The following is a 27,840-nucleotide window of genomic DNA, read 5'->3' on the forward strand; positions in this document are numbered from 1 at the left end:
AAGTTTCATACCGAGGTTGCCTATTTATTTAGGTTTATCTTTTTTTTTTATGAATTAATATATAAATTAATATATAAACTAAAACAATAAAACATCAGATTCCTCGGGCATCTAGAGCATTTAGAGCATTTAGGGTATAGTCCTACGTAGAAGGGCTTATGGACGGGAACGGACGGAGATGAGAAATTTAAAAAAAAAATCATCCGATCTGGAATGTCGCCATCCTCGATCCTTTGATTGTAAATTTCTTCTTTCTTACATTCTAAATACTACATACTACATACTACATACTATTCTCCCCCCGATGGCAATGTGAATATTTCAGTCATGGACCCCTCCATCCTTCGCGAGCTCTCCAAGCTCGACCCCGCGGTACCGTTCCGCTCATCGACCGATCACCTGCATCACACGTGGGCCAAGACATTCTTCTCACGCCCGGAGTTGTACATACGCCCACAAACCATCCCAGAGATTCAACAGCTAGTGACTCTCGCCCGTCGCTGTCGTCGCCGCATCGTAACAGTTGGCAGCGGTCACTCGCCCTCCGATTTGACCTGCACCTCGTCCTGGCTCGTAAACCTCGACGACTTCAATCGCATCCTCCACGTTGACCCATCAACCGGCTCCGTAACCGTCGAAGCAGGCATTCGATTGAGCCATCTGGGCGAACAACTGGAGGAACATGGCCTGACACTTGACAACCTGGGCAGCATTGACAGCCAGTCCATAGCAGGCGTCATCGCCACCGGCACCCACGGCAGCTCCCTACGCCACGGCCTGGTATCGGAGTGCATTGACTCACTCGGCCTGGTACTCGCCAATGGCCAGCTGGTCCGCTGCAGCCCGACAAATAACCCGGACCTGTTCCGCGCAGGGCTGGTGTCGCTCGGAGCGCTCGGAATCGTCGTCGAGGTCACCTTTAAGGCCACACCCACGTTCAATATCGCCTGGCGCCAGGAGCGGTATTCGCTACCTCGCGTGCTGGATGAATGGACGACGGGTCTGTGGACATCGCATGAGTTCGTGCGCGTTTGGTGGCTACCTTATGAGAAAGGCGCTATTGTCTGGCGTGCGGATAAAACCGACCTCCCGCTGCGCGCTCCCCCGAAAAGCTTCTACGGCGACGCACTAGGCTACCATATCTACCATAATCTCCTCGCCCTGTCCTCGTACATTCCGCGTATCCTGCCATTGGTTGAATGGTTCGTCTTTGGTATGCAGTATGGCTTCCGGGCTGGATCGACCATCACCGAGGCCGTTGAGCCCGCGCGCTCGGGATTATTGATGAACTGCCTGTTTTCGCAGTTCGTTAACGAATGGGCTCTTCCGCTGGAAAAGGGCCCGGAGGCCATCGGTCGGCTTTCGGCCTGGCTGCACGGCGACACGGAGACCGCGCGCATCCCCTTCTCATCCAAGGGACTGTACGTGCACTGTCCGGTCGAAGTGCGAGTCTCTGATACCTCGTTGAATACAAAGCCCCGCCCATTCCTGGACCCCACGAGTCGCGACGGCCCGACACTCTACCTCAACGCAACGCTTTATCGTCCATACCTTCGCGACCCGCCGTGCAAAGAACGCTACTACGAGGCCTTCGAATGGCTGATGCGGGAGATGGGCGCGAAGCCGCACTGGGCGAAGAATTTCCACACATTAAACTCACAGGAGCTAGGCGTCGCGTACGGGTCAGACATGGAGTCGTGGATGAAAGTGCGCTCAGAGGTCGACGTGGACGGGATGTTCGTGGGCGAATGGCATCGGCGCCACCTGCCCCTGGAACTCGGACAGGGAAGCGAAGCACCCGAGGGCGAAAGACTGCCCCTCCTGGAGCGCGAGCAGGAACGTCGCAAGGTGGACATGAGTGGCGTTGGGGATGGTGTCGAATGGGTAGGGGATCGCCGATGGCAGGTTCAAGCTCAGGCTCAGGCACAGCGACACTCCTTTGATGCGTTGGATATGGAGAAGAGCCTGTACCCATTACCGCCAGATCACTCGCCTAGTCCGTCTGGAACGGCGACCAGCGAGGAGAGCTTTGATTTGCTTGCCAGGGGTGAAGCGAGCATCTTGCTCCCCGATAAACCGGGGGTGTGAGAGGAGAGAAATCAGGCTCCCGTCAAAAGCAAACAATATCTTGTTTTCGGGTGCCAGAGTCCTGATTCTTCCGCTGCCTTTTCATCTGCTGATCTGTCGGTGACTGTTCTGACTGGTCCATTTCAGGGCTGTGTTGGTGCGTATTGGCTCTCAGGGCTAATGTGGTGATTTCCCGCATCACTTTCGTTTTTTTTTTCCTAATTTTTTCTTCTTGCCTTCTCTCCCCCTTATTTTGTTCTGAGCAATTTAGGGTTGATGGTTGATTACATTGGGTTGACAAATCTGACATCCGAGGATGTTCAGGCTTCAAATTCCCAGCGCCAACTGTCTTCCCAAAAAATCACAGGCTTTTTTTTTCTTTAGATCTCCTTCCTATGTCGTACACAGAGAAGATCACTCTGTTATTGCATATTGCATTTTCCCCTGCTTTTACCCTTATTTTGCTTTTTCACTCTGCATTTTGCTTTTGCTTTTGCCAAGACCAAGGTAGAGAGAGAAATCTTATGGCCTCGTGGTCTCTAGACACTTAAAATTGGAATCTGTCGGTGAACTGATGGACTGCATGTTCAATGCAGGTGCTCATACCAATCCCTTCCATATGGCAAGGTTTGTATTGTATCTCTGCCTTTTTTTTGCTTTTGGAAATATGCATATGTACCGGATAATGCCTGACACTCGAGACCTTTCCCTTTCCGCTTTAGTGCTCACCTCTTGCCGCTTTTTGATCACTGAGTAAAACTGAGCACGTCCCTGAGTATCCTGACTTGATCACGGGCCATTATATAATCAACGTGATCTGCTCACTGAGCATCACCTGATTATCCCCTGGGCCCCCTAATCCACTCACTGATCATCATCTGAGCACCCTGATTTGCTCACTGAGTGCTCTCTGAGTGTACGGCTGAGCGGCCTAAGTAAGCTACATCAATAAATTGCGACACGCTAATCCTATTACGTGCAACTCTTTCTAAGCGTACAACGTTAAGATACGAACCTCCTCCCAAGGCATTTAGGTCATTCTAGAAAAGAGAATGCGGTACCTTCTCATCGTACAATTCGTAAGTACGGCATCTTCTAGGCTCTCTCATACACTCCGGCAAGAACCAAAATCAATGAAAATTGTCCGATGATTATCAATCATTATGTTGCTTGGGATCGGAGCGTTGATTAGTCCGACGAGGCAACTCTTTCTTCAAGTAAGTGATAGCCATAATATGGATAGTGCTCTCTGAAGCGAGAATAGTGTGGGTATTCAGCGCTGATACCGTTCAACGGAAGAAATATGAAGGTGGAGGTGAAAGGAGATGTCAGAACAAGCTAAAATTGTATGGACTAGTAGACATTCAGGACGAAAGAGATCAAGCGGAACCAATTCAGGATAAAAAGAATGATTGATTGTTAGAAAATATGCGGTCGAGAGCAGGTTGAAATACCCTCGGAACGTGACCATACTCGGTGGTTATTATACCGAGATTGCCAGTTGAAACAATTTACCATACAAAACACAAGGTCCCTGGGTAACCAATCGCTTGCTAGTGGTAAGATACCGCTCCATGCTCTGACAGATCATATGAAGCATGGCATATTAAACAATGTCCTTCCACCTCATTTTGCAAGCCTCGAGCCTGGCACTGCTTGGGCATACCGAGAAGTAGTAGCAGAATAGAAGGCATTACCTGCAAGACTTTCAACCATGGCTTGGGAAACATGGAGTTGTGCTTCCGTTGCTCCTTGCTGGTGAAGCCTTTGCTGCTCCTCGTGTAGCTGTCTTTCAACATCCCATAGAATGTGACGAAGAATCACCTTGGAAGCTGAAGCATTCAAGCCCATTGTATCTTGCAGTAATTTGATCCCATTTATGAGAGAGCTGCCACGATCCTTCAAATCCCTGACTTCTTTCGTGTATGAGTAGAGATCGTTTGTCAGTGCAGCATGCACTAGATACAATCGACGGAGTTCACATGTGCCTAGGGGGGTGTGTTGTGGTGGCCTTAGGCCCCACATTGGTGCCTCAGACATCAACCCCCAGGATTGTAGTTTATCTAGCAGTTTCTCTCCTTTCCATAGCAATCAACTCTCCCCCTCTCTACTTTCCAGACCTACCATCTGTAGTCTGCACATCAAAATTGGAATCTGTCGGTGAACGTGAACTGATGGACTGCATGTTCAATGCAGGTGCTCATACCAATCCCTTCCATATAGCAAGGTTTGTATTGTTGAATATAGACAGGATAATGTCGGACAAGTCTTGGCTTTCCCTTTCCGTTTTAGTGCTCACCTCATATCGCTTTCTGCTCACTGAGTGTAGGTGGTGGTGGGCTTGCCACGATTAATGCCAGTGAGAAAGGGGCATACTTCATACTCTGTAAGCACTGAGAGCGAAGGGAAAGAGAAAAATGTATTATGGCGGAGGTTCGTCGAACTAAACTACGGAGGCAGGTGACATCATTCATCATGTGGGTCACATCTGTCGACAGCCTGCCTGTTGGTCGACCCCGACTAACGCCGTATTAGATACATGTAGAAGAAAGCAAAAAACATGAAATAAAGAAGTGTCCCTAGGCGATCTTGAACGGATCGGCAAGCAATTGTAATTCGGAGGAATGCTGCGGGAGTGCATTGTATTCGCAAAGAAAAGAGTGAAAAGCAAATAAAGTAATGATAGTGGAATCCAAACGCATAGGCATCACTTCTGTCAGCCGCCAGAGTATCGACTGGGGTCTCTCTGGTTGACGAGTTGCCCGCCGAATATGAATGTCATCTCTGGTCGGGATGTCAGTCGTTCACCTTCAAGCAACTGGAGGTGCTCGAAGTCTACCACTGTGACAGAAGGGCCATGTGCATCTTCATCAAAGAGAATATTATGCATGCCGGGGTCGGCCCAGGCCATTCCAACGGTTCTGAAAACATCTATCGCAGCCCGAACCTGGTTGTATACGAACTCTCTGTTGTTCGCAGATATCTTCGCCCATCTCCTTTCCAATGAAGCGCCCTTCACTTTGGTGATGACTAGTATGTAGCCATCCGGGCACTTCGATGAACACCGGACCTCGCCTGCTGCGAGAGGGGAAGCAAAGAAGGGATAACCGCCGGTGCATGTTTCGTATATCATCTCGTATGTGACCTTTTCATTGATGAACCTATAAGTTCATCATCACATTAGCTCTTATTATCAAATTTCCGGGGAGTTGATTCATACTTTTGAACTTGGGAGGTTGCCCACCATTTGGCGATTGCTAGACGCCCATGCCAACAGACCTCGAAGACTTTTTTAGTCTTGGTGCTTCGGATGGTGTTAGTCACCTCGACTGAGTCCATTGCGACCGGGCCACTGTCGCCATAGAAAATCGTCTCGGATGTGACGGGCATGCGAGGACTGTCTATGGCAACGATATTCGAGCTAGACTGGAGGCGGTAATGGGAAGCGCGGGTCGAAGCTTGGTGACCGCTGCTAGTTTGCAGCTGGTATCAAGGATTTATTAGAACGAACAAGCGGGCAAAAACACTTCCTGGCATACCTTTCGTGCATCAAAATCGTCCGGTTCATAGTAAACACCGTCTTCAGCGGCGATGACAGCAGTGGCCATGATACATTGTCGAAGAGATGGCTGAGTTGCAGTCGACGATATTGGTTTACTCATTTCGAAGCGGTAATCTTCCACCCGTTTCACAAAGACGGTGTACCGATAGGTAGACAAAATGCCATAAACGGTATGGTTATCTCTCATTTGCTCCACAAGTTGGCCTAGATAGAAATAAGCCGTTTGTATTTAACGGATATCAAGACTGGTTTCTTACCAAGGTAAGATTGTAGCGAGAGGAGATTTGACCAGTGAGTGCCGATTTGGGCAATATCAAGTCGTACGGTCCAGAATGTCTTAAGTTCGATTGGTATAATCGTCTTCCGGACTTCATCCGCTGTAAGTAGAACCATATCAGGCGTCACTTCGGTTGAAGGTAGCCCGGCTTGCCGATCACCGAATTGTAAAGGTAGGCCGGCGGAGCTACACGCTAGGGAGACGGCATCGCAGACATGCTTTGAAAACCGCCCCGTAAGCCCAAGTTTACTTCCGACAACGTACTGGTCGAGATTATCATTCGTACACGGAACAGGATGAGTGAGATCAACGCGCTGAATTGCATTGTTGACCTCGCGCTTAAAGGAGGTCCATTCATGGAATAGCGTCATGGATATGACAGTCCTAGAGTCCGATACACAGTGGGTGCCATTTTTTTGAGTTAGGGTGGGTAAGGGTCGTGCTAGCAAAGCACTCGCAGGCTCCATGCTGGAAAATATCGGTAAATGTCGCTCTGGTCCACGGAGATCTGGCGGTACAACGGTGTATGAAAAATCAGTGCCCCAACCGTCCCATCCTTCCAGGATCAACAGCAGTGTCAGAATCCCTGATGGTCCACCAGAGACCAGGGAAGAGGTGTTACGACTGGGGCTTTCCTTCCACGTGGGATGGAAATCGATGATTGTTTGAGATGAGTACGATTTGTTGAAGCCTTGTGTGGAGATGATGAATGAGGAGATGATGAAAAGCAGTAGTCACGTTCAAATAACGTTATGTTTCTTCCGGCGTCCGATCTGGAAGGCGGCAAGCCTCGGAGCCTCGGAAGTCTATTCGTGTTTATTAGTAACCTTGGAAAGCGTCTATTACCTACCATGTGAAATAAGAATGATAAGAATGGTGAGAATGAAAGGTAAGAATGATTCCGGCTAATAAGCCTCAGGCGCCCTTGGGAAATTCCGTTATTAACCAGTGGAATAACGGCCACAAGAGGCTGGTGGGGGGAGCGGAAAGAGGAAGAGGAAGAGAGATCAAGGGTATGATTGGTGACGTGGTAAGAATGACAAGAAAGGCGAGAATGCTTAGATAGTTGTTAACCAGCGGAGCAACGGCCATAAAAGGCTGTGAGATGAGGGAGGGTCATGAGGAGGTGAGAAAGGAAAAGAGGGAAGGTGCTGATAATATGAATGACATTACCACAATAGGCAGCTGTCTACATTGAACACGTATTCAGGCTTTTGCTATTCTATATCAAAGTGGTGGTATCCTTATTTATTATTTGGTTGACTAGTGTGACCACAAAGAATATATTGTCATATTGCAATTCTTAAAAGATATCTGAATTACCTAGATTATAGGGTAGACTGTTGTAGAAGGAGTAACCTGAGTGAGTCCGTCACCCAGTAAGTGATAAATAACACTTGGTCTTTCTGTTGATGGGTTTAGAACTAAAAGTTAGCTAAAGACAGTGGTCCATCACCTGGCCTAATCTGCAACTGCAACCGTGACAACGGTTTTCCCGATTATGCAACTTAGTATGATGGCTGATTCTCAGTGTCAGATAATTTCGCCCGTAGGCGTCCTTACTTCTCCGTAAGACGTTGCTTCTCTGTATACTTTTAGGAATCGGGTGTTTCGTCGACATTTGAGGGTAGCAGTGAGAGGCTGCTCACTGCAAGAAGATCTTCGATGTTGGTGCTTCCACTCGGGGCAAGCCCACCACCGAGGTAAAGCACATATTGCGAAGAACTGGAAAATAGCGTCTTAGGTTGACCCAAACCTTTGCATGTACCTCGCCGTCACTGGCCTGAAAGGATCCAAGTGCAAATGGAACAATATGGGCCGCCTCAAGATAAGTTGTGGGTGCATTCTGTGGATGGGCGTGATTGCCACTGTACCTCCCCGTTGCAACACATTTATAGCCATCTCTTTGTAAACAGTGGTGCCGGAGTTGCGACTGAGAGCTTCTACTGATAGACTCGATGTTTAGGCTCTTGAGATTCTCGATTGAATCTTCAACACCAGAACGCGGAGACGGAGTGATTTCAGTGGGTGTTTTACCACCCTGTGCTTTCATAGGAATCAATAAACCAGTTCTGATGCTTTGGACTAGTTGCCGAAGCTTCTCATCGTTTGCACACCCTGAAACGTCCCCTGCCAGATTTGTTTTTCCGTCAGGAGGAAGAGTCTTGAAGAAGTCACGGAGGAAGTCCTTGGTTTGTCCGTGGGTTCAAGTGGTGTGTAAGTATTCAGCTTTCGATCCAGCTTCTAGCTTGATTAGGAGTATCGGAAAGACTAGAAGGCACAGAAGGGCCTACCGTCTTTGGGGATAATGATATTCTACCATTGCCCAGGTTGGAGTGCACTTGGGGCCGGTCTGGAGGGTATGGCAGCTCCAGTAAAAGCAAGGCGGCTGAATCAGCTGTGACAGTTGAGAAGGGGATTTATTATAGATGAGTATGATTAGTTGAAGCCTTGCATGGAGATGATGAATAACACCCCTAAACTAGCGGCCAAGAGATCTGCCTATTGTACTGAACATATATAGCTATGATTTTGAATTTTTCTTTCTTCAACTACCCTCTCTATAATATAATATAATTCACTTCACTTCAGATTCACTTCAGATTCAATTTGGATTCAACTTAGATTCATAGGGACTTCTCGAGTAAATAAATTGAAGTTAAATTGAATCTGATAGTATGCTACTAGGGTACTAGGCAGTGATTGCTGCTAATAGGGGACCTACTACATACTAAGATAGTAAGATAGTAAGAAATTGAGAGTTAATGTTAAGAGTTGAGAGTTAGGAGTGTAAAGAGCCCTGTTTTTTAAAAATCAATATAGTATTCATTTGTAGAAATACTATATAAAATACTACGCTAATTGTGCACTAGTAAAATCGAGTAGATGAATCTTTATAAGGTACAACATAGACTATTGTAAATAACTAGTTACGGAGTACAGCTCGCTGACTATCACTGAGCATGAGCCCGTGCTGACATTTACTCGGTGAGCTTGAGCCTGACCCTCATTAAAGCGGCGGCAGCCCAGAGAGGAAAGCCCCCGACGTTATCCTGTGTACTCCGTATGTTATATATATAGGTGCATGCAGCAATCAATAGTCCATAGTCCATTCCATTCTTGTACACACCGTGGCTAATTTTTACATGGAATTGTTCATATCTTAAGATATGTTTCTGTGGAATCGGGGAGAAAGAATCACACTGTGTGAGTGTCTCTCTGTCCTTGATCCTTGTTCCCTGTTCCCTGCCTTGTAGCAGCTGAGAGACTTAGAAATGGTCCATGTACGGTGTGCTTGACAAGCCAATCTTGACGCATTGTGGAAGTTCCCATACAAGTCCATGGATTTTACTGCATTCCGGTCTAGACAACTCGGTGGCAAACCCGGGATTCAGGATTGATGTCCTGTTCGGACGATATCATGAGAGATGGGAGAAAGGAAGAAAGAAGTACAGTCAAATGTACTCTGTAGATCAGTAACACATTGTATGGTATTGCAGCTTGAGCTGAGCACTGTCCTGCCTAGTAGGTATACTTTGGTATACACTGCCACACACAGTACAAAAGGGAAGTTGATCAATGCAAAGATCTAGCCTAGACAACTGTTCACATTAGGGCTGCTTCTTCTTTGGGATTTGATCATTGCACACTGGGTCTGATTCTGTGCGAGAATGCAGGCAGTACCAGGGTAATATCCTAGGAAAGAGAAAGAAAAATAATAATAATAATCAGAGTCATTCAGGTAGAAAGAAAGGGGAGAAGAAGAAGAAGAAGCCCTAATAGGACAAGGTAATATCATTAACCCCGCTTTTGTATCAGAAGGTACAACCATCAACCATCCTATTGTCTCCAGATGTCTACTCTCAACCTCTTTTCAACTTCTTTAAACTCTTTCAACTCTTTCTCTTTTCATCAGAGGCTGAGGGAGAGAACCACCTGACAGTTGAATTGTCTACATATTCTGGCATATTCTGGCATATCACGTTGTACCACGTTTCCGTGCAGCTAACAAGGATGGCTATGTTCTTTTTCTTTTTTTTTCACCGACTAATTTTTGGACTTTTTATTTTTTTATTTTTATCTCGCATTGACCTCTTCATAGATGCAGATTAACCAGGAAAATGATTGGATATCATCTCATCACAAATCTTGGAGATGGCCTTTCACAATCCCCAGGCACGTGTGTGTTGGGTTCTCTCTGACGTGCAGTGTCAGCATTCGAGGGGAAAAATCGTGTGACAAAGAGCGTTACCTCCGGACTTGATTCGATCTGTCTTTTTTCTGCCCAATTACTAGGCTGATCTGCCGAATTCACGGACTCACGGCTCGGACCGTGTCATTGTACTGAATCTCTAGGTACCTAAACAGTCGCCTAAGTGTCTACTTGGCCTACTGGGCCTATATTCCTCGCTGGGATCAACCACATGTCACCCCGTCACCCTCGCCCTCGTCACCCTCGAATGCTTTGAACAGTCTAACTGTCTCTCTGTCTCTCTGTCTCTCTACGTCACTATAACCAAGGGCTTCTCTGCTGATGCGGGGGACAACTTCTCTGCGCCTTTAATAATCATGATATCAACGTTTGGCCCTGGCGGCTGAAAGTCCGTTTCATTATCATCCACCCCACCTGCTCGATTCTTTTCTTTTTCTTCTTTTTTTTTTTCTTTTTTACTTTGCTGGCCAAATCTTTCTCTCTCTCTCTCCTCGCCCCTCCCCCCGTCTTGAAATCTTGCTATCTCTCTTCCCTTTTTTTCTCCATCATTCCTACTCTTACATTGTGATATCTACCTCCCTTGCTTGGTTTCTGGTGGAATTTTCAATATGATACCATCCACCATGTCGTGGCAGCCAAAGCTTCGCCCCAAGGGCTTCCCGCATATCATTGACGACTTCGCGGCTGTGGCTTCGTTGTCAGAACTAGAGCATCGGGCCCGGACTGGCGAGGACAAGCGCGACCAGCGCGTCTTCCGGGTCAAGCGTAAGCATGTTTTGAAAGCCTGTGATCGCTGTCGCGTGAAGAAGACCAAGGTATGTCGGCCGATACAGCATGGAGATTGGGATTTGACTGACCCATTTTAGTGCGATGGGAAACAACCTTGCAACCGTTGCTCGGTATACAACCACCCTTGTCTATTCCGTGAAAGAAAGGCCACACAGACCAAAGTATACTCTCGAGGGTGAGTACATACAGAATCTCCAGCCAACGCATATCATCAAAAGCTCATAGACAAACCACACACAGATTTGTCGAGATGCTCGAATCCCACCATTCCCTGGTTGTAAAAGCCCTCCAGAAACTCTATAAATTCTGCATCAACAATGAAGGCTTCCCAGGCGACCCCCTCGCCGAAGCCCCAGATGGGCACCCCTAACACACGCAATCCTCGACCGGCTAGGGCTAATCAAACAAGCCGAAGAAAACGCCGACGAGCCAGACGAAGACTCAGAAGATTTGCGCTACCTACGACTGCTGTCAACATCTACCGAATGCAGCGTCACAGCAGAGCCCTCACCAGAGCCAACAACGCCGCCAGAGCCCTCGCCAACCATTTCTCGCCCACCATGCCCAATCCCGACACCTATATCTGTGCCCAGTCGCACCGCCACCACAGGCTGGCAATGGGATCTCCAGCCCGTCCACCAGACGAGCTACAGCTACCCAGACTCAGGGTACCATGACCTAATGGCACTGCAACAACGGTCTTCCATGAGTGCGCCGGACATGAACACTGATATCGCGCCCCATGTTGACCTCCCCTCTACATCTTCGGGGCTACCGCATCATCCTCATCATGCGCACCATGAGCCGCCGTTCCCGTACGTTCTAGGTGGATGCTGTGATTCCGGCACGACCCAGCAGGGTGTTAAGCCCGTGCTGGCAAGTTTACCACCCGGTCTCATGGCTGAGTCTCACACGCACTCTCATCATCTTGCTGAGAATCTGTCTGCGGAGATGATGGGTGATTTCCATTTCCAGGCACATGACCCAGCCTTTTATCCTGGGTTTACACCGGGCTGGAATTTTCCTTCGGTATAAGTTTGGTTTGGTATGATGTGATGGACGGTGTCTCTTGCCTTCTGGAGATATATGACCTTTATTTCAGGTTGGGCGTTTGGCATAAGCTGCTGAGCAGCTTCTTTTACTTCACTTCTTATCTATATTTCTTCTTACCATTTCGCTTTCTCTTTCCTCATCAGAGTCATTATGACTTGCGTTCTTCTCCAGCTCTTGTTTTCGTTTTCTTTTTCTTTTCCTCTTTCTATACCCCCCCGCATCTGAGTTTGGACTCCTTCGCCGGAGCATGGAGCATGACATCCACGCAGGATTATAAGATTGGAAGATGTCTGGCACATTGAGCCCTAATCTTTCTTGACCAGTCGCTTTATTTTTTGGTTTTTTTGGTTTTTACTTTTACTTCTCGGGCTCACCCAAGTCTTTCTTTGGATCGTCATTATTGATCTTGGATTTGGATTTCCTTTCGATTCTGGTATCTAGTTTGAAAGAGTATCGCCCTATCAATTTAGGTACTATTTCTTATCCCTTGATCTTTTTTTGCTTTAGGTTTTGGGTAATCCCTGTTTTTGTATAGAGGCGCCGGTGTGGTTACTTTCAATGAGATATATATATTTAGCATGGTATTTATTATATTACCGCCAACAGAGAGCTCACGGTGGATATTTCCTAGCTTGAAAGGTCAGTCATACTTCCCAGTCATGGCCATATTCCAACAACCTCAAAGATAATAGCTAGAACAAGGCCCAATGAAATGTAAAATATCATGTACCCGATACATCCCATCCCAGTTGACCAACCAACCACAAGCAAAGATGACACACGAAACCCCGAAAACTGCTTCACACCAGATCTAGATCTCGCACCGAGTTATACAGTAGTACAATACATGCACGACCTGACACAGATGCCTCCAGCATCAACCCAGAGAAGAAAGACAGCTGCCGTAGCAGAGGTCTAAAAGGGGCTAGGAGCGCGCAGATCAAATCAGATCTCAGATCGTAGATCGTAGTTAGATCGTAGATCACAGCAAGTACATACGTGTGTCATATTTCCTGTTCGGGTTAGAGACTGATGATTAGGGGTGCGTGGGGGAAGGTTGTCTGTGGGACTTGAGAACATGCGCTTCTGTGCTTTTGCTAGGGTTGTTTGTGTACCCTGGTGTGTAGCTACTTCGGTGAAGGTACTAAGATCTCCATAGATGTACTACTTGATGTATACATCTGGGAATTGAAGATGTGGTGTGATATAGGACAGGGACACAGGACATTTGCATATAAAATACATGTACGTACCATGTTGAATACTTGTATCATATGATATCTCCCTGTCATTTCTGGTGGAATTTTTGTGTTTTTCCAAGGTTATGATTTTGTAATTCTCCTTAACTGTCTATTATTATCTTGTCTACAAGGAATTCAAGAATACATAGCTCACACCCAGAGAATATTGTGTAGCTTAGCTGTGTTCGTGGACCCCTAGGGTCTTGTGTGTCTAGGAATTTATCTCTGGCAGATAGATTTATGGTAAGAAAACCTCGAGAGAGCAGGCAGAAACGTTAAATGAACTGCCATGTGGTTTTATCCGTGGTCGCGGCCATCTGAACCCCTCGCATGTTGATATATATATATATATATATATAACCGAGATAGTCGTGGCCTAAATCATCTGGTGTTAATGTTGACTCACGTTTCTCGCAGCAACCACAATCACGACCACATCGATTATTAGATCAGGATAACTCCATATAAATTGGTCGTAATGGTCCACTCGAAAGGGAACATTCAACCTATACGGAGTACCCCGTACAGGGGGGCCTAATACTCGGAGACCAATCCATGGCTTCACGATGCCACCTGTGGATCTCCTCGGATATAGAGTTTGATGTGCCCATCGAATGTCAATTCCTGCCTTCGTATTTTACTGCCTTCGTATTAGCTACCCATCATTGATTTATTTGCCCAGTGATTCCTATACGTGGTAGTTAATGTGTGGTCTATACACTAGTTAACTACTCTAAGTGTGTCCAAAATATATCCAATTGATCTGAAACAAAGACACCGGATTATCTATTAGAGTCCTCGCTTAAGGATACGAACTGTTTGAACAGCCCTACAACAACCCCCGGCTTTTTCCGCCTGCCAACTGCCAAGAATTTGGCGCCAACCCTTGGCGCCAAGGGTCGTTCCTGCCAGCGGAGATTTGCGATTTCCGTGGGACGTTTCGGTGCCGACTGAAATCTTTTGTTTTGCCGAAAACAACTAGAAGGAAGGAAGCACCCCTGACTTTTTCTGACATATTTTCCTCGTGGAAAGGGATAAACTCCCCGAAGGGATAAACCCCCCGGACACGCATGGAGTAAGAATGGAAGGTGAACTAAAGCTACCCTGCATCTTGGCAATCTTGGCAATTCTACGCTTGCAGCTACCATGTGGAGTAATTCATCGTCCCAATATTCCCCCATCATTGGATAAGCCCCAACCAGAGTCCAATGGCGATCAAACACAATGTAAGTCACCCAATGATGTAACTGGCCTAGAATCTTGGCGCCATGTCTATCAACCCCCTCGTTTCCAATGAATCGACCAACGTGCGTGACCGCCCGGGGAATCAAAATCTTGGAAGTTATGGGCCAAGACTTTGGGGCATCTCCACACCGTGTTGTTCACACGAGCAGATTCTGAGCTCTCACTTGAAGCTTAAAAAATCGGACTTTCCTTCTTACAACATACAACAGAGAGTTTTGTTTGGATTCAATTATCCAGATACTGATTGCCCCCAAAAAGAGAGAGGCAGACGGACAAAACAGCTCGGGAGTCAATTCCGCAGGATATCTACTCACTCGGGAACAATCTCCAATGCCAGACGAGAAGGACAACCACCCACCCGACTCCGGTTCGGGTGGCAGTCCACTAAGCCAGCCAGCTCACACGCTACCTTATGAAGTTGTTCTCAAGGAACTTAGCACTGGGCTGGATGAGGGTCTGGCCCCCGAAGAAGCCAGTCATCGTCTCCAGCAATATGGTCCCAACAAACTGGATGAGGGAGAAGGCGTATCGTTGGTCAAGATTCTCGTGCGCCAGGTAGCCAACGCAATGATGCTAGTAAGAGCACACTGTCCCTTTTGCTGATATTATCGCGAAACTGGTTAAAAGTTAAATCTAATAAGTCTGTTAAATGCAGGTGCTGATCCTGGCTATGGCCGTCAGCTTCGGTATTCAATCGTGGATTGAGGGCGGAGTAATCTGCGCTGTGATTGTCTTGAATATCATTGTTGGATTCTTCCAGGAGTACGCCGCCGAAAAAACAATGGAGTCGTTGCATTCGTTATCGTCCCCGACCGGAACTGTCTCGAGAGGTGGACAGACATTCTCAGTGCCGTCGTCGGAGATCGTGCCTGGTGACATGGTTGAGCTTAGGACGGGTGATACCGTTCCAGCGGATATTCGGTGAGTTTTCTATCACGGCACACCTGTGATTTCAAAGTTACTGGGGGAAGTTGTCTAGGTGTTGGCCAATTTACTGACACATTATCAGCCTGGTCGAAGCAGTCAACTTCGAGACCGACGAAGCTCTCCTGACTGGCGAGTCCCTTCCCGTCCAAAAGGAATGTGACTTAACGTTCAAGGAGGATACTGGCCCTGGCGATCGCCTGAATATTGCCTATAGTTCCAGTACCGTCACTCGTGGTCGTGGACGTGGTGTGGTTGTCAGTACAGGCATGTTCACTGAAATCGGATCTATTGCTCTCGCATTGCGGGCCAGCGGCAATAAGCGTCGTCAGGTCAAGCGTGGTCCCAATGGTGAGACCAAGAAACGTTGGTACGTCCAGGCCTGGAGTCTCACCTGGGCAGATGCCGTGGGTCGATTCCTCGGTGTCAATATCGGAACGCCCTTACAGAGGAAGCTGTCAAAACTGGCCTGTTTACTGTTTGGAATTGCTGTTGTGTTCGCCATCGTTTGTATGGCTGCAAACGAATTCAGCAGCAATACTGAAGTCATCATGTATGCTGTTGCAACCGGTATCAGTATGATCCCAGCGTGCCTGGTGGTCGTGCTTACGATCACTATGGCCGTTGGTACCAAACGCATGGTCGAGCGGAACGTAATTGTTCGCAAATTGGATTCGCTGGAGGCGCTCGGTGCCGTCACAGATATCTGTTCCGATAAGACCGGTACATTGACTCAGGGAAAAATGGTTGTTCAAAAGGCATGGATTCCATCTCGAGGAATATATTCCGTCGGCCCATCCAACGAGCCTTTCAATCCTACCGTTGGAGATGTCTCCTTCACCGCTATGCCTCCTTCGCAATTGGATACTGAGAAGGAAGGTGCCGCTGCGGAGAAGGCAGAAGGCCTGGTCTCGGGAAACCGCCAGCTTGAAGACTTCTTGGACGTCGCCTCGATGGCTAATCTCTCTCACGTGTACAAGTCCGAAGAGGGCGAATGGAACGCGAGAGGTGAACCCACCGAAATTGCCATTCATGTCTTTGCGTCGAGGTTCAACTGGAACAGAGACCGCTGGATCAAGAAGGGTGAGGGTTCAGTGTGGCACCAACAGGCTGAATTCCCATTCGACTCAACCGTTAAGAAAATGTCTGTTATTTTCAGCAAAATCACCCCAGAAGAGACCCGGACAATGGTGTTCACCAAGGGTGCCGTCGAGCGCATCGTAGAGTCATGCACCTCTGTCATCTGGGACCAAGATTCAGGTACCCCCGTGCCAATCACCAACGACCACCGCGAAAAGATCATGCAGAACATGGAGGAACTCGCCAAGCTAGGACTTCGGGTCTTAGCTCTAGCTCATCGACCATACACTGCCCAGACACAACTGCTTGAAGATGCCGACCTGAACCGTGAAGATGTAGAGAATGATCTCTGCTTCCTAGGTCTGATTGGCTTGTATGATCCTCCGCGCCCCGAAACGGCTGGCTCAATCCAGGCCTGTTACCGCGCCGGTATCGTTGTCCACATGGTGACTGGCGACCACCCCGGTACTGCCAAAGCGATTGCTCAGCAAGTCGGAATCCTTCCTGCCACTTTCGACGCAGTGGCAGCTGATGTCGAGGACGCCATGGTTATGACTGCTAGTCAGTTCGATAAGCTCACTGATGAAGAGGTGGATTCGCTTCCGACGCTGCCTTTGGTCATTGCACGCTGTGCCCCGCAGACCAAGGTGCGTATGATTGACGCCCTTCATCGCCGTGGCCGCTTTGCAGCTATGACCGGAGACGGAGTGAATGATTCTCCATCGCTTAAGCATGCCGATGTTGGTATTGCTATGGGACAGGCAGGTTCGGATGTTGCTAAAGATGCATCTGATATCATTCTCACGGATGACAACTTCGCATCGATTCTCAATGCCGTCGAAGAAGGTCGTCGTATCTTCGATAATATTCAAAAATTCGTGCTTCATCTATTGTCAGAGAACATCGCTCAGGCCTGCACCTTGCTCATCGGATTAGCTTTCAAAGACGCTGATAATCAATCCGTCTTCCCTCTGTCACCGGTCGAAATTCTCTGGATCATTATGATTACATCGGGTATGCCTGATATGGGCCTTGGAATGGAGGTGGCTGCCCCTGATATCATGAACCGTCCTCCTCAGAGCAAGCAAGGTATTTTCACCTGGGAGGTGATTGTCGACATCATGGTGTATGGTATCTGGACCGCAGCGCTCTGTCTATCGGCATTTTCCATCCGCATGTGGGGATTCGGCGACGGTAACCTGGCACGTGGTTGCAACAAGGAGTGGTCCGAAGAGATCAAAGACTGCGACCTAGTCTTCCGCGCCCGCGCCACAACATTCGTATGCCTGACCTGGTTTGCGCTTTTCCTCGCTTGGGAAATGGTCAACCTGCGCCGGTCGTTCTTCCGCATGCAACCGAAATCCAAGAAATACTTCACCCAGTGGATGTACGACGTCTGGCGCAACAAGTTCCTTTTCTGGTCCATCATGGCCGGATGGATCACCATGTTCCCTATCCTGTACATCCCCGTCTTGAACGACGTTGTCTTCAAACACAAGCCCATCACCTGGGAATGGGGTATCGTGGCAGTCGAGGCGGTCTTGTTCTTCATCGGCGTCGAAGCATGGAAATGGGCTAAGCGCGTCTTCTTCCGTCGCAGAGCCCATAAGCATCCGCAGTTAACTCCGTTGGAAGAGATCCCGGAACAACAATAACGAATGCTTTCCCTGGCCCCATATCAAACGGGGCCAGGGAACAAATCACCACACTGTCTTAACGCGCACGCATCATCGGAACACACTTACTGGTTAAAATTGGATCATTGTTTTATGGGGATTGGGGATGTTTGGAGGGGGTGGTATTTGGAATGGATTGTGGGATATTTGGGCTTAGTGACTACGTTCCCCTTAGGGATTGCTTTCTCGCCCAACAAAAATGTACTTAGATTATCTACCAAGCAATGTTGCGGGGTCTTTTTTACTAAGAATGAAAACAAGCATGAGGTTAGTCTTGTAACAAACACGCAAGCAGATATTAATACACGGGGATGCGTAGTCTAAAAGGATAGGAATTTGAATTGGGACACTCCAGGGCCGACTATTCTTACAGGTACAGGTAACTAGGGTGAGAGGATTGGCTAAAGAAGAGTAATACATTGATTGAATCCAGAATCTATTTTAAACCAGACTGGAAGTAATCCAGTTGATTAATCACTGTACCGCGATAATCGGGAGGACCTAGACTTACACTAGCTCATTGCCCGGAAGAGTAACGAGTTGGTAGACAGCGAAGTTGAATCACATCGCCATACACAAGTCACTCCGTGGCTACCGATGAATAGGAGAATTTGACAAAAAAAAAAAAGCAGATTTCCCAAAACGCCTTAGTGACAACAGTAGGCCTAAGCCCATGACAAGGGCGAGGCCAAGGTCCAGGGTTTAGATCAAAGGCTAGTGTCACACATACATATCACACAAGCCGTGAGTACAATCGACCAATCAATACATGGGAGGGGAATCAATCCTCATCTTCCGTCTCTGTGTCAGTGTCGCTGGTATCGCCTGCATCGCCGTCGGTATCACTCTCGCTGGAATCGTCGGAGTCCTTAGACTTCTTCTTAGGTGCTTGACCTGTCTTGATCGCCTGCATTTGGCCGGCGATTGAGTCTAAGAAAGTGGATTAGTAAATGAAACAAGTAGGTTAGTGGGTAGGAGCTGAGAAAGACTTACCCTCGTCAGGCTCGCTGATGTCGTCTTCCTCTTCCACGGCGGCTGCCTTGGCAGGGTCGTCAATGTGTAGGGTAATTTGAGCCGCGTTGTCAAGTCCCAGGTAGCTGTCACAAATCATGTGGAGGATGAAGGTGAAGTCGCCGGCCTGCGGGGGAGCCTGGAACTGCATCTTGAGAGTCTGGACGTTGAAGGTGGGCTTGCCGGCCTCGTCGAAGATCGGCTTGTCGAATGTCGTAAAGGTAAATGGCGGCACGGCCATCTTGCCCTGCTTGCCGTCTGCGAGGAAGATGTTCCAGCGCGGGGAGTGATCGCGTGCTAAGTACGGTGCGTGAGCCAGAGGTGGCTGGATGGTTTCAATCTTCGCCTCAACCTTCTTGCCGTCTTCCATCTTCGCGGCGCGGTTCTTGGCTGGCTTACGACCCATCAGGGCTTCCAGGTCATCCTCGTCGGGGTCGATATCTTCCAGGTCGAGCGGGCTCACTGGCGGCACGGATGTGCTGCCTGGCGGGATGAAGCGGGCTTTGACTACCAGCTGTACCAGACTGCTGGGCGTGATCACCTTTTCTCCCATGACCTTGAAGAAGATCCGCTCGGGTTGAAGCATGGGGAGTTGCTTGGCAACTGAGACGGCGTCGGTGTATTGCTTGTCAGAGAGAAGACCAGCACCGACAGTAAGGCTGCGTCGTCGAGCCTCTGGCAGTTCCATATACCTCTGAACGGTGAGGTGCTCCTTAGAATCTTCGCCCTGTATGGACTTAACAATAGCATCGGTGAAGTTGGGAAGTTGCAGCAGTGGTGATGAGCCCGGGGACACAGCCTGAATGAGGTTCTGAGACGTTTTGAAACCACCGACGATCGGTCCAAGGTTACCAAATGCGAGTGAAATAGCAGTGAAGGCTTCAGTGAGAGCAAGGGCGACAGGAGCCGCTTCATATTTTTCTGCAGAGGCTCGGTTAGTGGTACGTTTCAGAACATCGTTGGGGGATTTGTCTTACCAGCATCCAAAGAGGCATCACCAAGATCAATTCGGCCAAGATAAGCCCATAACAAAGCCAAAGCCTTCCGACGAGAGGAGCTATCCAACTGCTTCAGCGCCTCGCGGTCATTGGCCGTAAGGAACGAGTTATCATCTGCCAGTACCCGCTTCTCGAGCTTGGCCAGACCAGTCTCGGCCCGAGCACCCTTGAGCATATCATTGAATTCTTCGCCGGAGGACAACGCGCTGATAATTCCACCTTCGGTAATATCGTCTTTGTACTCACGGAAAATATTTCCAGCGCTGGCAACAAGAACCCGCTCCTTTGTGTAGCGCTGAGATCCATACCACCACTTACCGACGATATAAGGTAGAAGGACGCCCAAAAGGGCACCATAGACCATCAAAACGTATTTCCCATTGCCATCCATAACAATGAACTTGGGAAGGGCAATGCCGATGCTAAAGCTCTGCTTGCCGTCGGGGGTGGCCAAACTGGAGATAGTTGTTTCGCACCTCCTCGTCAGTGAGGGCTTTATAAGCCTTGGTCAGCTCCACGAAGCGCTCGTTGAGCATCTCGACAGTCTCGTTCTTGGCGGGGTCGGGGCGAATCTTATCGGGGTGGTAGATCAAAGACATGCGCTTGTAATGTCTAGAGATAGCCTTCTCGTCTGCGCTCTGTTTTCCGAGGAATTTAATTAATCAAAATCATCTGGGTGTACTAGGCGAGGACGTGCCGAGCTGGATAACTTACCCTCGAGACACCCAAAATATCATAAGGGTCGTACGCCTTCACCACTGTCCTGGCGGTGACGACAATCAAATAAACCATCCATGCCATTACGGCATATCCGAGGATGACCGTGATGATGCGCTTGATTCGGCGCTCTTTGCGCAGGCGCTTGCGCTTCTGCGCGTCGATGAGGTCCGCATGTTTAGGTTTGAAATCGGATTTGATGCGGGGGGCGGTATTTTCAAGCTCTGTAGATCACATAAAACAGTTAGGGCCTATAAGATACAGCTGGTATAGTCTGGCCAAAACTCACCTTTGCTAGGTCGTAGGAGGTTATAGGTGAGAGGAAGAGTGACCAGGCCGGTCAAAGTGAGGATGAAGAAGGGGAAGAATTGACCCTAGAAGCCAACGTTAGCGTTGATGTGTCTTTATTGCATCAAGTCCCATCCTTACCTGCTCATCATAGGTGTAGTCTGACGACATCCTGCGGCGGGTTCAGGGTACAGACAGCGGTGGCCGCTGGCCGCGGAATTTAAAGATCGTGTTGCACAGGGCTGTTGACAGAAGCCACTTTGGACGGTCAAGAGAACGCGTTGGGATTGTTGGAATAAAACAAGAGCCTATTTAGAGCCCAAAAGCCTGGCTTACAAGAAACAAAGGAGCGATGTAGGGGGGGAATCAATATCGCACTTCCTGATCTGGTGATGACCGTGTCCTCAAGCAGGGTCCACTCACCGCCTGCCTTAAATAGTACTCAATACGTGGCAATTTCTTTTGAGAGTTGCAGGCGGTGAAAGGACAGGTCTCAAACATCTGATGTGCGCTACATCTATACTGTGCATTGTTGTGTCTTATGATTCATGATCGCTTTTTTGGGGGGGTTTTTTTTCAGAGCTCAAAATATGTTCATAATTTTTGGTGTGAATGAGCTCAAGGCTGCATATATACTAATTAAATACACTCTCAAAAGGGCTACAGTCATGATCGAATATCCAATCGAAACCACATGCTGCAGCCTTAATACCATTTCCTTTCAGTTTAGGAGTATTGACAGAACAGATCCATCGCACACAATTCTCCCCTCATAACAAAGATAACCAAAACCTTCCTAGTCCACCCAGAAAAGGAGTTCAAGCATCAACAACACGAGGTCGGACGCAAACTCAACCAATCTAGACAAAGCATAGGAAGCATCAGCCAGAAAATGCCTATGACTCATTTTCTCATATGTGCGATACAATCAGTGGACCAGCATCCACACGGCCGGGTCAAAAGGGACCAATCCGAAACCTCGTGAGAGGCATCTTCATTGCTACAAGTCGGGGACCCGGGATAATCCGTGTGATCTAGCGTTCTTGCCACTTCAGTGTGGTGTGGGCGCATTTGCAGTGGGTGACAGAAGACGCAGGGCGTCACGTTGTCGGTATATTTTCGATGGCGTTTTTCATTTTGTTTTATATGTCGAATGCGGAGTCATAAACGTCGCAAATTCGTGAAATCGTTTTTGGTGTTTTGTCTTTTTTGTTGACTGGAAAAAAAAAAGATGGACAATGCGTCCAGCTAAGTCTCCAGATGGAAACTTCAGGCATTCAATCTCCAAGGGCATGGCCACTCGTTCTGAAATAGATGTCAGGATTGGTGTTTTTAAGTGAATCAGGAACGAGGCTGATACTCACGAGTCGATATAGTCGAGTCCACCGAAGTACTCAAGCATCCGATAACAGAGGCTCACATCGTCGCCCGGCTCTCCGCCGAACAGACGACACTGTGCTTCTTCCAACCCATTTGATTCCAGCCGCGAGGGGCGTTCACGGGTCTGCCAGGCTGTATACCCATAGTGCCATGATGGGGCGAGGGTGACTGGGGGAGATCCACGGGAAATGCATGTGTTAGGAGAATTGTCGGCAGACACAAGCGCACAAAAGCTGTTCTGAGGTGTCCGAATGGTTGATTTGATTTCCACAGGCAAAGTCGGATGTTGAGCGAGAACAGTAGAAGGTATGTTGCGATTGCTTGAACGACGAGTGCGGCGTCTGTTATGCCTCTGGCCCATTCTCACAAGTAGAGAGATTCGAAATAAAAGAACTTTTGATATGGAGGGGAGCGACCATCACCTCCAAGGGACGAGATGAGGTACTGAGAGAAGGGGGAAAAAAATTGTAATATGCAGCAGGGGTGACTCTTTATATGTAGAGTAAACTGCCAAGTGAGTCACTTAAAGGAGAAAAACGACCCAGACCCACTTTCTCTCGGTGGGACCATGCCGAGAGAAGATCTTTGATCACCTTATACCCTTCGTATACCTACAAGGTCCTACACTAGTTCCAATTGGGTTGAAAGGCGTGATATTTTTTATTTTATGTTATAATTAAATACCATCGCGTCATTTGAGGACCCCCAGTGTGAGTAATTATTAAACTTTTTTATGCTATTTTCCAAGGTTGTTTAAATGAGGTGATTCGCCTCAGGAATGAGCCTCACGAAGATTATGATAGAATGGTATTATGAGCCATAAGGTCAAGAAATTGCCAAATATTGCCAAAATATTAAAATACTAAAATATTAAAACAAAAGAAAAATCATTGAAACATCAAATAACTCCATAGACTCCATAACTCCATACTGCCGTGTCATAAGGTGATTGGAAATGAGCCGATGCCGGATCTTCCTTAATAGTGCCGTGCGGACCGAATGACGATCGCATCAGGCAACAAAGACCGTTTCCCTTTCCGACTTTACCCTAAACTACCCTTAACTGCCCTAAACAATCCTGAAACCCCCCTAAATCACCCTAAATCACCCTAAATCACCCTAAATCACCCTAAATCACCCTATAACTTGCACCCCAAATATTCAAGGGGGAGCCTCTGTCAGTCTCCGGTTTATTTAGGCAATTTGGGTAGCAAGGGATATTTGAACTTTTACACCTTGCATCGAACACACACGTGTGCAACGTGTTCAACGTGGAGATATTTTCTAGATGCCTTCAAGCTAGGCAATAAAGAACTGAGTCATTTTAGTGTATTATCTTTTTTTTTTTTTTTTTTTTTCTTTTTTTTTTAATTCGGGAAGCTGAAAGAAATCACCTCCCAAGGTTGACTATTTAACTAGTTAATAATTAATGGAGTGCCTGATCTGTGAGGACACTAAATATAGCCTTGAAGACTCTGCTCAGGTGAAACTAGCAAGGTCTGCTCCTTTCACTCCTTTCACTCCCCCTGTGACCCTATGACAAACACAACAAACACAACAAACATATATACTAAACAAAAGCAAACATTTTGATTTCCAGACTCTCCCTTGCAGCAGAATCACTATATTCTGGATCAACAAACGCACTGTGTGGTACAGTGAATCCTCCCTCATCCACTTTGGAGCTATCAAATTGTGTAAAAATGAGAGGTTCATTGGGTTGTTGACCGCTGAGATAATACCATCTCTGACTCGGACTAAACGCATATCGCCCGAGTTCATTCCACCCATTTGGCAGCATTAACCGAGTAGCGATACCCTCGTCTCGCATATTAACGGAGCTCCAGTCACAAACTGCGAGGGGATCCCTTTGGATGGTTTTCAACGGCCGCCATACATTAACAATCAGGACTCGGTTAGCGAGGAGACGCTTGCGCTCCTGCTTGTCCGGAACAAGCGTCTTCAGGTGGTGGAGTGCACCCCTAGTTGTGAAGTCCGAGTGCACGCTGTGTGCCGGGGCGCGGTTGCGAGCGAGCAAGGCTCCATCTTCTGCAAGGCATCGCACTCGATGTACAAATGTGATTGTCCTCGTAGCACCAGTTCTGCGACATCGCTCAGCTTCTCGAAGACAAACATGTTTATTCTGATATCAATACTGACATTCTGCGAACTAACTCTTCAGTCTTCTGGATGATCGCATCTTTAATATGCTCTTCGTCCGAGATTTTATCAAGCTCGGGCATTTCATGGGACAGGTATACGAATCCGTTCTTGTCCAGTGTGTAAGATGATTCTTGTCCCCGGATATCCTGCACATGGACCTTATGCATCTCGGCCAGCACGCCCATTTCCGTCGGATTATCCTCCGGTTTACCCCTGGCAAAGTTGGCTTGGACATTATTGTTGACATCCCGGCGTCTCCAAAAGCGGAGGTCTGCGTCGACGTGTCGGGTTATGTATTCGGCGTTGTCTCCCATATTGAATATTGAGTCTCGATATCGGAAGCGAAGATCAATATGTTTGTCCGGAAATAGCACTACTCGGGTTTTACAGTGGGGAAATATAGGTTTATAAGTACCTGCATGGTGGCGAGGATCAACCATCAAGGATTTCCCGTGGGATCCGATTAATGTGCATAAACTGGGGATAGAGTTAAAAATACTGTGTATAGAGTCCCTATTGAGAGGGGCTTTATCCTTGGCTCCAATTTTATCAGCGCTCAATGGCGGCATTGATACGAGTACGGACCCGATGTAGAGATCGTGATTCTTGAGATGTGACAAACGTAGAATTGTCGTCATTGCATTACTTGAAGACTTGAAAATATAGTTATATAAGTTTAGATGAGGTGACAGAGTCATAAGAGTCAGAACTGGGGAAATCGGTTGTGGATATATAATGAAAAAAAAAGGACGTGTTTGATACAAATAGTTATCTGACGGACTAGACGCAAAATTAATCGCTACATATGTACCCACCACACGTTCTTGGATTATTTGCCAAGGGTGGCTGTGAAGCGATCGATCAGGATATCCTTATACCAAAGATAAGTAGGATGAAATAAAGGAAGGTGTTGTGTTGGCCAATTAAATTATTTTAGGAATTGGTATAAGGATCTGAATATCGTCATTACTGCCTACAGCTTATGGTAAGCAACCCTTTGCCTATGTACTATGCCAGAGGAGGTTCTTAGACCCAAAATAAGGACTTGAAAAAGCGCAATAGCTGAAATCAAAGGGACAAATATGATGGGTAAAGGCAATATCAAGTATCGGAAGCAATATTCCACGGCTATAGTTGACCAGGTCTCACCCAGTCATAGCTAGAGTCAGACACAAGAGCAATGCATTAAATGATGTATAAGACGGTGTTAACAATGATGAAAGACCGGAAGAGGCACTAAGGGGAAAAGGTGACAAGATTGAAGAACCAGGCCGACGACACAGAGCCCGACAAAGCGAGAAGTAAGAAAAGGGTAAACAGAAAGGAAGAAAAGCGAGGAGAAGAGAACAAATGGCAAAAAGAAAAAAAAACATAACCCGTGTGTACTGTACAGGGTCCCAGAATCCGGACCATGCCTGGCCACCAAAAGCCATCATTCCTGTCCAAGACGCTTATGAGTAGGATTCAGCTACCAGTCCAACCATTCCCCTAGGGAGGAAGGGACAGCTCCTAGCGCTGTCTACTTGCACATCCCTGAACAAGCAGACCGTAGCTCCAAAGACATGCATAACAAGTAGGAAGGAATCGGAAGCTCCAAAGAGCTACCGTCTAACTTTGACGTATTTCCTGTCCTTTACTTCTTGCGGTTGGCTCGACGGGCAGCGAGATCGCCCTCAGCAAGCCATTTGCTGGCGTTCACCATCTGGACAATGTTGACGAACTGCTTGAAGGCCATGATGGGGAACGAGATACCGGTGATGATCCACGGCCAGGTGCTCTCCAGTTTGTTCGCACGCGCCATCTCCAGCGCACCGGCGCTCCAGGGACTGGCAAAGAGGCTGGCTGGCTCGGGGTGGGCGGGGTTTCCGGGCTGGACGGAGGACAGCTGGGAATCGGAAACGGGCTGTAGGAGCGAGGGGGATAGGGTTGGCGAGGAGAAAGACAGGAGGTAAAGGCCGATGAAGAAGGCTTCATTGGCAGTACAGCAGATAAATAGAACGACCTAATAAAATATTGCGGATAAGCTCGTGGACGTGCACAATCAGTTCGCTGCGACGGTGTCTTACCTTGCTGGTGTAGTACTGGTACATAATCCAGCTACGGCTAGGATCGACCTTCTTATGGCTCTGGCTGGATCCGCCCATACTCAGGGTAGCGTACATGTGCATGTAGTGGCTGGCCATGTCCAAGCTAATGAGACCCTGGAAGAGGATGGCCCATCGGGGCCAGGCGGAGCTCAGGAAGACTAGGAGACACGCGGTGGTGCAGCGGTCGGTCACCATGTCCAGCACAGCACCGAAGGTGGTGGATTGGTTGAAGTATCGTGCTGCATAACCGTCCAGGCCGTCCAGCAGACAGGACACCGTGTAGAGGAAGGAGCAGGTCCGGGGGTGGAGGGGCATGTAATATAAGGAGGCGAAGGTCAAAAAGACTCGGGAATATCCTAAGAATGCGTTAGCTATGTGGCAGCTTGAAGCTTAAAGCCCCGCGGGGCAGTCTACCGATAAGATTCGGAGTGAAAAGGAAGATGTTTTCCTTGACATCCTCGCTCTCCTTGCTCTCTTCCCGTGCGGCGGATCTGGCCCTCTTCTTGGAGGAGGCGCGCTTTGAAGGTGTCGAAACGGAGCCATTGCTAGGTGAATCTTCGCTCTCCTCAGCGGCCAGGGAAGCCTTTTGTCGTCGTGTTCTTGCGCTCATTGTGATGTGAAAGGGATGTAACTAGCGAACTGTTTTCTCTTATAGGTCGGGGACGTATGGATACCGGATAGTTGGTCTATATAGTGTTAGATTCGGGTTATAATGCAGATGTAGAGAGGGAAAACACACCGTGTCAGCGAGATAAGAATATAGCGAATTCCCTTAGGATAAGGATAGGAGGTGTCCAGGTGGGAACTTTTAGGAGAAATTTCAACGATAAGGGAGATAAGCGTGTTTTGTTGACACGCACTTGAAACTTCTAAGAAATTCCGCAAGGTTAAGATAAAATTAAAAGAAAGGAAGATGAAATTAAAAAGAAGGGATGAAAGAAGAAAGGAAATTGTGGAATGTCCTTGCGGGTTACTCGGAACCTTGGACTTGAGCTTTCCCCACGCGGTCCACCTGGAGATGATCGTGATATTTTGACTTGAAACATATACAACATAGTATATCTTGATG

At 47.8% G+C, this 27,840-nt stretch overlaps 11 protein-coding genes across 11 annotated transcripts; 4 read left to right on the forward strand and 7 right to left on the reverse strand.

The window, feature by feature from the left end:
* Positions 1 to 327: 327 nt before the first annotated feature.
* On the forward strand, positions 328 to 2,088 carry N7516_005399 (D-arabinono-1,4-lactone oxidase; the record flags this gene model as incomplete). The annotated part of the gene is made up of 1 exon (XM_057218119.1): positions 328 to 2,088. One exon carries the CDS (start codon positions 328 to 330, stop codon positions 2,086 to 2,088), a length of 1,761 nt encoding a protein of 586 aa, XP_057080002.1.
* A 1,605-nt stretch (positions 2,089 to 3,693) lies between these two features.
* Positions 3,694 to 3,918, reverse strand: N7516_005400 (terpenoid synthase; the record flags this gene model as incomplete). Its single annotated transcript, XM_057218120.1, has 1 exon — positions 3,694 to 3,918. The coding sequence occupies one exon, from the start codon at positions 3,916 to 3,918 to the stop codon at positions 3,694 to 3,696; it is 225 nt and encodes a 74-aa protein (XP_057080003.1).
* Positions 3,919 to 4,783: 865 nt separating this feature from the next.
* On the reverse strand, positions 4,784 to 6,373 carry N7516_005401 (uncharacterized protein; the record flags this gene model as incomplete). Its single annotated transcript, XM_057218121.1, has 4 exons — positions 4,784 to 5,228; positions 5,288 to 5,550; positions 5,607 to 5,833; positions 5,887 to 6,373. The coding sequence occupies 4 exons, from the start codon at positions 6,371 to 6,373 to the stop codon at positions 4,784 to 4,786; spliced, it is 1,422 nt and encodes a 473-aa protein (XP_057080004.1).
* A 1,066-nt stretch (positions 6,374 to 7,439) lies between these two features.
* N7516_005402 (uncharacterized protein) lies at positions 7,440 to 8,094 on the reverse strand (the record flags this gene model as incomplete). Its single annotated transcript, XM_057218122.1, has 2 exons — positions 7,440 to 7,554; positions 7,619 to 8,094. Coding segments are annotated over 2 exons (591 nt in total), but the record flags the coding sequence as incomplete, so codon positions are not given.
* Positions 8,095 to 10,742: 2,648 nt separating this feature from the next.
* N7516_005403 (Zn(II)2Cys6 transcription factor domain-containing protein) lies at positions 10,743 to 11,943 on the forward strand (the record flags this gene model as incomplete). The annotated part of the gene is made up of 3 exons (XM_057218123.1): positions 10,743 to 10,934; positions 10,986 to 11,083; positions 11,241 to 11,943. The coding sequence occupies 3 exons, from the start codon at positions 10,743 to 10,745 to the stop codon at positions 11,941 to 11,943; spliced, it is 993 nt and encodes a 330-aa protein (XP_057080006.1).
* Positions 11,944 to 12,685: 742 nt separating this feature from the next.
* N7516_005404 (uncharacterized protein) lies at positions 12,686 to 12,880 on the forward strand (the record flags this gene model as incomplete). Its single annotated transcript, XM_057218124.1, has 1 exon — positions 12,686 to 12,880. One exon carries the CDS (start codon positions 12,686 to 12,688, stop codon positions 12,878 to 12,880), a length of 195 nt encoding a protein of 64 aa, XP_057080007.1.
* Positions 12,881 to 14,777: 1,897 nt separating this feature from the next.
* On the forward strand, positions 14,778 to 18,106 carry N7516_005405 (cation-translocating P-type ATPase; the record flags this gene model as incomplete). The annotated part of the gene is made up of 3 exons (XM_057218125.1): positions 14,778 to 15,023; positions 15,103 to 15,368; positions 15,457 to 18,106. The coding sequence occupies 3 exons, from the start codon at positions 14,778 to 14,780 to the stop codon at positions 18,104 to 18,106; spliced, it is 3,162 nt and encodes a 1,053-aa protein (XP_057080008.1).
* An 802-nt stretch (positions 18,107 to 18,908) lies between these two features.
* Positions 18,909 to 21,312, reverse strand: N7516_005406 (J domain-containing protein; the record flags this gene model as incomplete). The annotated part of the gene is made up of 7 exons (XM_057218126.1): positions 18,909 to 19,057; positions 19,121 to 20,059; positions 20,116 to 20,566; positions 20,613 to 20,774; positions 20,851 to 21,077; positions 21,143 to 21,227; positions 21,283 to 21,312. 7 exons carry the CDS (start codon positions 21,310 to 21,312, stop codon positions 18,909 to 18,911), a joined length of 2,043 nt encoding a protein of 680 aa, XP_057080009.1.
* A 1,064-nt stretch (positions 21,313 to 22,376) lies between these two features.
* Positions 22,377 to 22,882, reverse strand: N7516_005407 (uncharacterized protein; the record flags this gene model as incomplete). The annotated part of the gene is made up of 2 exons (XM_057218127.1): positions 22,377 to 22,446; positions 22,506 to 22,882. 2 exons carry the CDS (start codon positions 22,880 to 22,882, stop codon positions 22,419 to 22,421), a joined length of 405 nt encoding a protein of 134 aa, XP_057080010.1. The 3' UTR covers positions 22,377 to 22,418.
* Positions 22,883 to 24,091: 1,209 nt separating this feature from the next.
* Positions 24,092 to 24,998, reverse strand: N7516_005408 (uncharacterized protein; the record flags this gene model as incomplete). Its single annotated transcript, XM_057218128.1, has 2 exons — positions 24,092 to 24,664; positions 24,693 to 24,998. 2 exons carry the CDS (start codon positions 24,996 to 24,998, stop codon positions 24,092 to 24,094), a joined length of 879 nt encoding a protein of 292 aa, XP_057080011.1.
* Positions 24,999 to 26,317: 1,319 nt separating this feature from the next.
* N7516_005409 (CDP-diacylglycerol--inositol 3-phosphatidyltransferase) lies at positions 26,318 to 27,381 on the reverse strand (the record flags this gene model as incomplete). Its single annotated transcript, XM_057218129.1, has 3 exons — positions 26,318 to 26,686; positions 26,751 to 27,127; positions 27,186 to 27,381. The coding sequence occupies 3 exons, from the start codon at positions 27,379 to 27,381 to the stop codon at positions 26,318 to 26,320; spliced, it is 942 nt and encodes a 313-aa protein (XP_057080012.1).
* Positions 27,382 to 27,840: the final 459 nt, after the last annotated feature.

The sequence above is a fragment of the Penicillium verrucosum genome, assembly GCF_028828655.1.
Source record: "Penicillium verrucosum strain IBT 35672 chromosome Unknown utg000001l_segment0_segment0, whole genome shotgun sequence".
In the NCBI taxonomy this organism is placed as follows: Eukaryota; Fungi; Ascomycota; class Eurotiomycetes; order Eurotiales; family Aspergillaceae; genus Penicillium; species Penicillium verrucosum.